The sequence below is a fragment of the Fukomys damarensis genome, unplaced genomic scaffold, assembly GCF_012274545.1.
Source record: "Fukomys damarensis isolate Sample0158 unplaced genomic scaffold, DMR_v1.0_HiC HiC_scaffold_16, whole genome shotgun sequence".
Classification (NCBI taxonomy): domain Eukaryota; kingdom Metazoa; phylum Chordata; class Mammalia; order Rodentia; family Bathyergidae; genus Fukomys; species Fukomys damarensis.
In genome coordinates, this window is record NW_022900928.1 from 81,999,527 (window position 1) to 82,012,787 (window position 13,261).

At 36.5% G+C, this 13,261-nt stretch overlaps 1 protein-coding gene across 1 annotated transcript in view; it reads right to left on the bottom strand.

The window, feature by feature from the left end:
* Ncapd3 (non-SMC condensin II complex subunit D3) overlaps positions 1-13,261 on the bottom strand; it is a 65,500-nt gene that overhangs the window by 17,743 nt on the left and 34,496 nt on the right. The window contains exons 20-24 of the mRNA XM_010641936.2: positions 8,632-8,739; positions 6,720-6,834; positions 6,522-6,629; positions 2,518-2,756; positions 1,565-1,644 (exon numbers count right to left, since the gene is read on the bottom strand). Coding sequence (XP_010640238.1) covers positions 1,565-1,644; positions 2,518-2,756; positions 6,522-6,629; positions 6,720-6,834; positions 8,632-8,739 — 650 coding nt within the window. The remainder of the gene's footprint in view (positions 1-1,564; positions 1,645-2,517; positions 2,757-6,521; positions 6,630-6,719; positions 6,835-8,631; positions 8,740-13,261) is intronic.

Consider the following 13,261-nt stretch of genomic DNA (forward strand, 5'->3'; position numbering starts at 1 on the left):
TTTTTTTTTTTTTTTTTTTTTTTTTTTGTACCAGGGATTGAACTCAGGTCCTTGCACTTGCGAGGCCGTTGCCAGAACCACTGAGCTAAATCCCCAGCCTTTATTAATTCTCCTTTTAAATTAGAATCTTTTACATTGAAAAAAAATTAATTTTAACATATATATATAAAACCATACAAATCATACATATTTATGAAGTATACGATATTTTAACATGTGTACATACTATGTAATGTTTAAGTAAGGTAACTGTATTTATTCTTCTTTTTAGTACATGTGTAGAAACTAACAACAGTGACCAAAAAATGAGAAAATACAGAACACACAACCGCTCTTACCTCCAAAGCTCCCAGTTGAAAGCACTCCAGGAATTTCTAATTATGCCAGCCCATGGGCTATGCACTGTACAGACAGAGCTGTGAGGGTCAGCATTAGGGAGGTATTGTAAAGGTAGGAGAAAGTGGCATAGTTATCTTGTCTCTTTCCCAATTATACAAAGAAACAGAAAAAGTGATAGCCCTAGCTTTGCGCTTTGGGCACCAGACAGTATTAATTAGAACATTAACCTTTTACTACTTGATTATGTGAACTATTCCTCCTTAGAAAATAACACCCAAACAGCAGAAATCCTTCCACAGAACTCAGGCTAAATTATTGGTGACCATATTTAGAACCAGAGGGACCCATTATTATAAGCTACTTATAGTCAACAAACTCTGTAAAACCCAATGTGGTAGCTTTTGCCATGGCATTCAACATTGTTTTCCAATAGCACACTTGCTTTCAAAAGAATAATTCATACAGTATAATCTAGGATAGCAAATTCTATCAGACAAATTCTCAACTCTTTAAAAAGAAATCCTTAAAAATGATAAAATGATACAAGTTGTGCATTGCTGTGATTCCAGCTACTTGGGAGATTGAGGCAGGAAGACTTCAAGATTGAGGCTAGCTTGGACAATTTAGTAAAACCTGGTCTGAAAGTAAAATAATAAAAAGGACTGGGAATGCAGCTCAGTGCTCTCAGGGTTTAATCCCCATCACTGCCCCCAAAAAAAGAAAGAAAGAAAAAAAAAGGACACAAGAATAGGAGCCTTATAGTTTGTATGCTATATTTCACAGTGTAACTATCTTAATTCCTAGAAATTCTTCCTTAAAATTCCTGCACTTAAAAGAAAGTATAAATTTTTTAACAAATTAACATTTTGGGGGGCATAGAAATCAACATATTGAAGTGAAGTCCGCAGTAATTTCTATACAGATTAATATGAGAAAGCACATGTTACTCCTTTGGGAGAGCAAATAATGTTAGCAAATGCAGCCAATACAGAGATTATATATGAGTCTGGATGGGTTTTTTTTCTTTTGCTTTGTTCCCAACTTACACATAAAATAAAGATCTGTTACATAGCTTACCATTTTAAAAAATCTGCTACTTTTTCAAGCAACTACCCAAAGCTCAAAATCCTGAATAAGTCAACTGTAAATGAATCATAAAGAAATCTTGTGCATACCAGAAATTAGATAAAAGTATTCAGTTGTTTGACATGAAGGAAAGACTTACCTGACAATATCTGGGTGTGAATCTATCAGTGTACTGACAAATCGAAAGAACAGAGAGCCTTTCCATTTCACAAATTCTTCCTGTACAAAGAAAAACAGGCACATTTTAGGATGAATGTTAATTGTAAACCCTTGATGCATCCATAGATGTTCCTTGTGTAACAGCACATCTGCAGCGTGGTCTGCCCGGGAAACGTGAGCTCCATTTGTCAGCATTTACTTTCCAGCCATCTTGAAAGCACTGAAATGGAGGAACATGTAGGCATAACAGCACAAAACATTCTATTGTGCTGGAAGTAACTCAAAGCACATGGCTTTAACAGGACAGAGACACTGGGGCCTCTGTAGGAACAAAATGCACGAAAAGATCAGAATGTAAGACATAGAAGAGTAGATATATAATTCAGTCAAATGCCTTCTTTCTAAACATGAAATATTATTTCTTCCTCATTTCAGACCAAACATATTCTCTGAATGAATATTACATCCAATGCTCTGTAGAACCTTGTCATTCACTATTTCTTTCACACACTAAAATCTTTCACGGGATTCTCAGAGCAACACTTCTGTGATAGCCCGGCCCAAATCATTTTATAATAGTTAAGTCTGAGAAACATAAACTTGTCTGAGGTCAAGGAGCGTAAGAGAATTGGAATGAAAACTACTTGCCCACCAAGTGTGTTTTTCCCTACATGGCATATGTAAAAGTGGAACATAGCATTGTTTGATGGGATGTCAAAAAATACCCTACGTGAGTGTTTACAAGTAAAGATGTGTTTAAAACACTACCATGAACATCAAAAACATTCTAATGTTAAAATTCTAAACGAGATGGAGCTAATTATTTTTGGATCCCGCTACAAAGCAAATACACTTCCTAAGCTAATTAAATATTTCCTTAAACCTGAAACAATGATGGTGGTGGTTGCACGACAATCTCATTTTCATACGTACTTGCAAAAGGTTGGTAAGCAAGATGAGTGTCTGCTTCCGGATAAAGGGATCAGGGTCCTTCAGGCACATGGAGATATGGGGAATGTAGTTGTCCACCATGACAGTGTACCGGATACAAAGATCACACAGCACAATGATAACGTTGTTACGGACAGCCACATCCTCACACAGCTCGAGCTCTCGCACCAAGGCTGGGATGCTCTTTTTTGCAAGGTCCTCATGCTGTAAGGACAGCTTACCTACCACAGAACAGAACAAAATGTTTGGATTCTAATCTATGGGTTTTATTTATAAAAAGTTAAAACAGTAATCACAAATAATAAAAATAAGAAGTAGATACAACTATCCTAAATATTATAAAGTTTGAAATAACTTAAGGGAAATAAACTTCATCAGGGGTTACATGAGGTACATGTTATGGAATGTTTGTTTACATTAATAAAATTATCTTTTAAGTAAAGTCAACATTTGAATTTTGCATTTATCTAGAAAATGGCCAATAATATCTAACAGATGATTTATTTTACTCTTTTTGGGGGGCAGTACTTGGGACTGAACCCAGAGCCTTTGCACTGAGCTAAACCTCTGGCCCTTTTTTATTTTGAGAAAGGGTCTTGCTAAGTAAGTTGCCCAGGTTGGTCTCAAACTTCTAATACGAAACCAAACCAAACCAGACAAAACCCCCAAATTTGCAATCCTCTTTCCTGCCTCAGCCTTCCAGAGTGCTGAGATTATAGGGACTGTGCCACTGGTCACCACACCTGGCGTCATTTTACTTTGATTATACATGTACTCTAAATACCTTTTTAAAAATATGACATAAGAGGTAGGTAGGAAGGAAAGAATGTCACCTCATTTGTTCATATTCACAGGAGAGCTGCTGAATTTTATTTGTATGTTTGTTCTGTGGCCTCGGGAATGTTTTACTCTTGCAATTCTTAAAATAAGCAACGTTAGAAAAAAATTTGTAACACGTACCAAAAGTACACAATCACGCTAAGGAAATGCAAATTATAAACAGAGGTCGGTATTTTCAAGATAAACAATTTGAGTTTATGAAATAATGTGCTTATGGCTCCTTAACATTTCCATAAATATGAAATAAACCATCTCTCTTTATAAACTAAACTTCAACTTTTTCCATTCCCAGAACTCAGTGCAGTGACTGAAATACAACTTTTGATAAATGGACTTCCTGGTGTTCCACCAAGTATAAAAAATTATAGGAACATGGGGCTGGGGATGAGGCCCAGCGGGGCAGCTCTTGCCTAGCCTGAACAAGGACCTGGGTTCAATCAACACCACCACAAAAACAAAACAAAACAAAAAAAACCCAACAACACAAAACACCAATTAATATAGGTTATAATGGTAATAAATTAACAGACATCTACTGAAAAATTAAAGCTCACTATAGTGTTCTGATCTGACAGTCCTGGGTAATCATCCACTGAAGGCTATTTTTTTTTCTTTAATTATTAATTAGCACATGTTCACAGTTCATATAGTTTATAATCATGTTGGGGAGTGGTTACATGTATGAACCACAGCTTATTTTTTTTTAAATCCCCTTCCTCTTCCCTCCCTGCCTCCTTCCATTCCCCTATCCCATTTTCTTGTTGATATTATTAATCTTAGTTCATGTATAACATATGTCTGTATTAGTTGAGGTTATTAGGTTCCTGTACATGGCATATCTTTACTTATTTCCTCTTCACCTCCTCCTCACCTCTTGCTATTGTTCCCTTGGTCTACTTCCCTTTCACAAGAGATCCATCCATCCTTGACCTGTCACTCATCCTTTATTATTCTTTGTTTGTACTTTGCTTCATTCAAATAAGATATCATATGGTATTTAAACTTGTGACTGGCTTATTTCATGCAACACTGTATTTTCCAGGTGCATCCATTTTCCTATAAATGTCTCGAATCTGTCATTCTTTATAGCACAGTAGTACTCCATGATATATAGATATCACACTTTCTTTATCCAATCATCTGTTGATGGGTATAAAGGCTCCTTCCAGAATTTAGTTATTACAAATTTTACTGCTATAAGCATTGGTATGCATGCATCACCAGCATGATGTCTTAAGTACGTTGGGGAAAATGCCCAGGGGAATAGCTGGGTCATATGGAATTTCTAATTTTAGTTGAGAAATCTCCGCATTGATTTTCATAATGGTTGTACCAGTTTATATTCCCACCAATAATGCTGGAGGGTTCCTTTCTTTCACCACAGCCATGCCAGCATTTGTTATTGATTTCTTAGTGATTGCCAGTCTTTCTGGAGTAAGATGGAATCTCAGCATTGTATTAATTTGCAATTCTCTAATGGCCAGAGACGCAGAGCGTTTTTTCATTATTTGTTGGACATTTGTATTTTTTCCTCTGTGAAGTATCTATCTGGTCATTTCTCTCACCCATTTCTTGACTGTATCTTTAATTTTAGATGGTTTAATTTTTTCAGTTCTTTGTGTAGTTTAGTAACATTCCTATGAGAAGTAGCTGGCAAAATTTTTTCCCATTCTGTAGGCTCTCTCTTTATTCTACTCACTGATTCTTTAGCTGTACAGCTTTACTGCCTAATGCCACTTGTTAATTCTAGTGTAATTGAGGTTCTGTTTAGAAAATCTTTTCCTATACTTACATCTTCGTGTTTTACCTATTCTTCCAGTAGGTTTAATGTTTCTGTTTTAATGTTTAGATTTTTGATCCATTTTGATTTTAATTTAGTATATGGTGAGAGATAAGCATCCAATTTCAATCTTCTGCACACAGATGACCAGTTTACCCAGCAGCACTTGTTGAATAGACAATCTTTCCTCCAATATATGCTTTTAGAAAAGATTAAATAGCTGAATGTTTCTAGGAAGTTTTTGTATCCTTAATTCTGTTCTATTAATCTATGTTTCAGTTTTTGTTTTAGTACCATGCCATTTTTATCACTGTTGCTTTGTAGTACAGCTTAAAGTCACGTATTGCAATGCCTCATGCTTTGCTTTTGTTGCCCAAATTGCTTTTGTTATTCTGGGACTCTTTTGGTTCCATATAAATGTTAGCATTCTTTTCTTTAGATCTATGAAGTATGTGTTGGTATTTTGTTTTGGACTACACTGAATCTGTATACAGTTTTGGGAGTATGGTCATTTTGGCAATACTGATTCTGCCTATCCAGAATCAAAGCACATCTTTCCATTTTCTGATGTCCTCCTCAATCTCCTTTTTCAGAGTACTGTAGTTTTCTTTGAAGAGGTCTTTAATTTCCTTGGTTAGGTTAATACCTAGATATTTCATTTTCTTGATGCTACCACGGATGGTTCTATTTTACTAATATTCTCCTAATTGAGTTCATTATTGGTGTAATCAAACACTATAGTTTTTTGCTATAAATTTTTAGTGTTGATTTATATCCTGCTGCACAGTTGAAAGTGGTTATTTTACAAGTTTTTTGGTAGAATTCTTTGGTGGTAGAGCATCATGTCATGCGCACACAATGATAATTTGAGTTCTTCCTTTCCTATATGTAACCATCTTATTTCTTTCTCTTGTCTGTTTGCTCTGGCTAATGTTTTAAGTACTATGTTGAACAGAAGAGGTGATACTGGGCATCTTTGTCTTGTCCTTGATTTTAGAAGGAATACTTTTAGTTTTTCCCCATTTAGTATGATGCTGGCTATTGGTTTGTCATAAATAGCCTCTATCATATAGCCTGTTTTCAAATAGCCTATTTTCTTCAGGGTTTTTATCATGAAGAGGCTTTTTGTCAAAAGACTTTCCTTATTTATTTATATGATCATATGGTTTTCTACCTTACTGAAGCCTCTCACAGTGAGCATTCTATCACACTGGCAGCTGGGTGCCCATATCAGAATTACCTCTAAAACCCAGAGTAAGAGGAGGCACAAGCTCAGCAGGCTACATTATTAGGGCTAGGCTTATTTAAGACAAATGTGACACACAGAAGCTGACCTCAGCCTCATTTGCTCACATGTTCTCCTTACCTAAGGTGATAATGGCATGTGCTCTAATCACAGAAGGCATGACAGAACTTCTGACCTTGGAGGGCAGCTGAATGTCTGGGGCTTCTTCAGAACCTTGAGATGGCAGCACTACAGGGAAGGAAACAGATTTAGTAACAGAGGCTTAAGTGTTACTTGACCTTAAGACCACATAGTACAATCTGATTTCAAGTGTCTTACAATGGTCTGCGTCCACAGAAGAAGCCAGAATGGACTGAATCAGAAGGAAGACTCGCTTCTCCACTCTGGCTGGACACAGCTGGGCGATATCTCCCAGGGTAAAAATGTACTTAACCTGCAAAAAGAATAGTATTACAATAAGCATAAGGCAAAATGAAAACCCTACCTAGAGTAAAGACATTTCAATGGAATAATTTTATTTTTGTCTCTCAAAGTACAAAAACTTGACTATATTTTGTTTCAGAAAAATACATGGTCATGAAACTCAGTTGCTACTTTATGAAACTCACCTGAAGTTAGGGTATCTATATAATTTTCTAACTGAAATCTGGACTCCTATAAATAATTGTTGTGATAACAAGTATAAGCCTGAATAATCTTGGGTAAACTATGATGTAAAATCATTTACCTGTAATCCCAGAAAGATATTATTTTTGTGTATAACTTTCACTTTGAAGTATTTTTATAATCACAGGGCTTTGTCTTTCTTTTTTAAAAACATATACTTACCAATAAGCTACTTTGAAGTCTGTGTTACTTTGAATATTTTGTATTACTTTCAATATTAAGCATCTTTCACGTTAATATATATAATATATTCAATTGCTACAGATGTATACCATCTAAAAACAATGTCATTAATTTTTCTTACTAATCCACAATTAGTGAATTATTTCTAACCCTCTGGTTTTGTTTACATTAGCTCTGGTGAATACAGCTCTGTACTCTTGGAACTGCTCTATTTACTTGGACATGAAATCCAGGGTTAAAGAGCATATAAAACTATTTTATATTTTAAAACATAATTCCAAACTGTCCTCAAGGTTAGTTTATTACCTAGATTTCTACCCAAAACACACACAAGGACCTGATTTTTTTTACAGCCACCACTACGGAGAAAGAATCCATCTCAAAAACAGAAAAAACAAGAAAAGCAAAAATCTTTCTCTGGAGTTGAAAAGTCAATAGTAAATACATTTGAGTTTAGAAATATTTGAACATAGGTTATTTCTTAATGGATTAAAGCATGAGATAAATAATACACACAGGGCAAAACATCTCTACATGTTTTGACTGAAGGGTAGATTCTGGTGATATACTTAATAGTGAAACAAAAAAAATTTTAGAGGGAAAGATTTACAGATCACAATAAGCATTTTTCTTAGTGTGGCTGGTAACTTCCCAAACAAATAAAAAAGCAATTCTCTGTCAAACTCTGGGCCTAGTCTGAACTACATACCATGGCCCTAATACAGATTCTCATAAAAATACTATCAACTATTGAACATCAGCATAGCAGTGCCTTTGGCACAGTGGTTTTCTCTTTTACAAATCTAAACTTGGTCTGCAATCACTAACAACTATAAGAGCTAAGCAGACAGAGCAGAAACTAAACACAGAAAAGTAGTGCTCAACTAATTTAGACAGAGGAGAAAAATGGCCACTGTTGGTTAAACAATGGCCTATACTGAAGGGCATCAAAAGGTAGCTCAGTATTTCTTTTACTGGGCAGTGTCAAATGCTATAAGAGGACTATCATAATATACTTATCAACAGCCCACTGGCTTGACTTGTCCTGACTCAAGGGATCTCTTACAGCAAAAACATTTCTAACATAAGGGTGACATGTAAGACAATCTCCCCTTTCAGGACATTTGTGTTTTGAATTGTCAAATCTGTCCTTTTTCTTTAGATATAAGTGTAACTACTCAGCTCTATGCCCCAGTTCTGTAGTTCAATGTCCAAACAGCTCAGAAGAGATGTTATAATAGTTTTAAAATTCAAACAAATCAAAGGCGAAAGACCTTTTTTATAAACTCTATTATTTTGTTATTATTTCTACATTTGACTCTACTAAGCTCACAACCCACCCACTGATAATAAAAGGAAGAAAGGAGAAGCAGCTGCTTACCAACAGGTCTTCATCCATATTTCCTGCCCCGTCCTCCTTCAGAATGATGTTGGAAAGGTGGTGCTCACAGGTGGATAGCACATCCCCACATACCTGCTTCAGTAGTTCCTGCAGCAAGTAACAGATCAGCTTTGAAGGGACTGCACATCTACGAGGCAACCCACAACACCTATATTCTCAGAACTTCTAGGATCTTCAAATGTAAGAGAAACCCCAGCCATCATGCTTGTCCAAAACCACAATGACAGACTTAGCAAGCTGGCCATGAGAACTGGCTAGATGAAATTTTTAGAGAACAGTGCATATGTCATCTATCTTTCTGTATTTGCCCTATTAGAGCAAAAGGCAAATAGGAAGATCTAGTGCACTAATTTTAAGGTATCTGTAATAGCAGTGCCTCTAACAACAGAGAAAAAAGTTACATATGTAGATAGTAAATTAACTACCGTGATAAACAATTTCCTTTAAAAAGACATACAATAAAATGGATTGCTGTCACTCCTGAATTTATTCCTTTGGGACGAATTTTCAGTGTCTCTTACTGGTCAAGATAAATTCCAGAGGCCACTACCAGTGCCCATCCAAGGCACCTCTATGCCAAGACAGCCTCCTAACTACATTCCAGAACTCCTGGGCTTCATGCTGCCCCGGAGGCTGTCCCAAGTACCCAGGTTGGGCAAAGCGCCTGCACCTCAGCACTTCCTCCTCACCTCGTGCTCACTTATAATTTAGGGACACCTGTATCCCACTGACATTATGTGCTCACATGTTTGTTTCCCCACAATATTGAAGATGCCTTAGGAAGGCTACTATCACCCAGTGCCTAGCAGCACTACTACAACATGGTACCCTGTCAGTGTTTGCTAAAATTACTATTATGAACAAAATGTTTTTCAGTCTTAGTTGGCCTAAAATGTTCCAAAACTGTTGTTTATTACTTTTAAAGACTAACTGCATCAAGACTAAGAGAATACACAAGATGGAACATTACACTGGCCAAGAGCGTGTCTGAAACTTACAGGCTTTCTCCTGATGAGGAAAAAAAGGTTAACGTGTAAGACTGCAGGACTACAATCTGAGTGGACAGAGCTAAATCTGAGTATCAGAACTTGGACAGCTGACGAGGCCATTACTCCTGGGATTGTCTCCATCAGACAGGGTTCACATTCAGTTACTGCCCAAGTTCTTATGAACAACTGCAGTGACTCAGGGCATGTTCTGAGGTAAGCCCCTTTGTTTTAAGCAGACTTCTGTTTTTTTCCACGGCTGGCCAAACTTTGGTGCCTTATAATTTCTACCCATCAGTCCAGACAAATCCTCTGGTATACCAATAAATCAAACACTTGCTGGGGGGCTTCTAGGGATCGAACTCAGGCCCTTGCACTTGGGAGGCAGGCAGCAGAACAATTGAGCCAAATCCCTGACCCAATCAAATGCTTTTGTTTAGAAGTTCTTCATATATTTGCATTTAGCTACGCAGCCTGTCTCTAACAGAACAATTCTTTCTTTCTCCATACTAAACCATCCAAGGAGGCCTTCAGCTGATCCTTACTTACCTTATTGCAACACCTCATCTAATTGTTCTTGTCTATATAAACTCCATTTTATCAACTCTTCTCTAGAAGGTTGTCAGTAAAATTGAATTATACATCACATAAGTAATAATATACAGTACAGTGAATGTTTAAACTTTAAAAACATTACAGTAAAAGACACGTCACTAATCCCCCTCAAAATACTACTACCCCTCACTTTGAACACGTTTCTTATTATTTTTGCCACTTTCTGAAGCAGTTCTGTAAGTTCTCTTTTGTGTCTTTATGAGGTATGATTAAAGAAAAAAGTATAGTAAATGCTGCTGCTGAGTGCCATCCAATGGAAAGGGAATCTACTAAGATTACAGTACGTTATCATCGACCTTATTCACTGGGTCTGGCACCTTGAAACTTCTGGCTCTTCCTCAAAGTCAGAGTGACCATGAAAAGTAAACAGTTTGAAACAATTCAGAACATTGAGGCTATGATGGTGCAAATAAAAACAGTCAAGAAATAGACCTTTAGAACTGCTTCAAAAGGTGGCAAGAATGATGGGCTATGTCTGAAGTGAGGGGAAGGATTTTCAGGGGTACTGATGGCAATGTGTCTTTAACTATAATAAATTTTTTAAAATGCACAGCATTATTCAAACCACATTTCATAGAACATGTCAACTTAGATTTAACCAGGACAAAGAACAGGACCATCACCCTTCTTATTCTAGACACAATTCTATTAATACAGGGCAAGATCTCATTGAGATATTAATGACAGCCACAAAGACTACAAATTCAAGCCAAGAAAGACCTAAGTCTCTATACACACAACTGTTGAGATGTATCCTGTCTCTATTCTTTGGGTAATTACTCATTTTCAGTAAAATACAGAATATTTATTTACAGAGAAAAGAAGACAGTTTAGGGGAAACAAATGAGTCACATGCATTCAAGACACCCTAAGGTTCTGAAAATAACAGGGCCTTATTCCACTGTCTACTACCTACCAAAGGAGGCGGTACTAGCAGAAGAAAAACTGGCCATTTTTCCAACATAGTTTTGTTTTATCCTTTCCTACCTCTCAGTTCCTAAATCTGATGGCAACTCTTTGTCTTCCTCACAAGACTCTAATACAATATAAGCCACTGTTCTAAAGACTACTATTTGCTGCTACTAGTAGGCAGCAAATGACTTATGGTCCTGACAGCCCACACGTATTTCTTTCTCTGGCCCATCCTGGTGAAAAATATACTGGGAAGGTTCAGAAATCTTTGTTCCACTCCTGCCCCTGCTATCAATCAGTAAGCTGTGTACCACTTATCTTTGCAGGATTACACTTTCAAATTCTGCCAAAATTTTCCTTACATCATTCTGTCTTTATTCATACTTGACTTACCATAATACCAGCTATTTTTTATTGTTTGGTGCTATTAAAATGCTTCATCAAATGTTTATTAAAAAGCTTTTCATACAATTTCTTGGGTCAGAAAGATATCAACCCAAGTATCCCGTTTACAACATAAGTGCTGAAAGGCATGTATAGCAGAATACCAGATGCCATTTACCTAAGAAATGGCTCAAGCACATTTTTTTTAGCTAAGTGCATTCCTAATTCTGTTAAGTCATAAGCAAAAAACATGTATTATAAGTAGAAAATAGAACATACCAAGAAAGGTCTTTCTTGAAGGAACTATTGAAGAAAAAAAGCATAGAAAAGTACCTAGGCAACAACATAACCTTTGTTTTTTAATTCTAGAAAACTTAAAATACACTATAACAAATGTTTAATCTATGACTTCTGTAATCATTATTAAAGGCCCATAGCCCTATTTTTTTCTATTTTGAATAGCAATACCTAAGAGTATATCTCATGATAAAAATAGAAGACAGTGATAAAATGATTCAATAGACGTACTGACATGGAAAGAAGGAAAAGGAATAAATATGAGAAAAGGAAAAAAAAGAAACAGTCTTTGTAAATAGGGAAGGGTTAAATGGAGGGCAGGGGAAGGGGGAAAAATATAAGAACAAAGATATATCATATAAAAGGTACAGATTCCCAATGATGAATGTCATCATATTGTATACCTAAAATGTACCAATAAACTTAATGAATTAAAAAAAAAAAAAGTGCTGACATGGATACGTAAAGGGAATGAAAGCAATTCTGCCTCACATACATCACTGATTTGGATATGTGACTATAAATCATTAGCTATAGGCTGTGGGCCACTTTGTGTATATGGTGCCAGAGAGAGAATTGAGCAATGTAACCTCATATAACAGGACAGGCATTTTCCAGATTATGACCTAAGAGTTAAAAGCCTTCTGATCTGGAGAGAAATGCCTGACTAGGTGGAAAATTATGTATTAAATATTCCTAAGACTACTACTTATCAAAAGATACCTTTCAGAATTCTCACCAGGAGATAAATGTCAACCAACAGGTACACCCTGCTAAAAACCACCTGTACCTAGAGCCAAGGGTAGGATATCTAAGGGCACCTAGGTCAGCAGCAATCAAATCTAAGAAGGCCATGTGAGCTGCTAGTCACATAAGTACTGCCTTGCTGTAGCAACAGCTACTGGGGACTGATGGAGACCACCCTAAGCAGGCTACAAATTTATAAATTGGCTTCATATTAAAAGTCTGAGCCTGCCTATTAGCCCCCAATGGCTTGCCAGAAGAGCCAGCAGTTGGTGTGTGGGAACGAAACAACTTCACACACCACTAGGCACAGCAGAAGTCTCAGTGATCCGTGATGCTGTGACATCTTGGCTGGCAAAACAATAGTGCAGCTAAGGGCAACATGACTCGTACACAAAACTTCTATAAAACCAAAAATTAATTTATTGAAAAAAAATTTTTCCCATTAATCAATGATCTGTACCGTGTAGAATATCTTGTTCCCTCATTGCTCAGATCCCAACTATATCAGTGCTCTCTACTTCACTGTTCGCTGCACTGCCTTTTACCCCTTCAAGGAGTGTTTAATAAATAGTGGCAAGTGCAGGAGACAGCATCTTTGGCCTGATAAGAGCTTTGAGCATTCTGGATGCCCTGTATGCAGTAAAGATTTTGTTTTTTTTTTTTTTTTT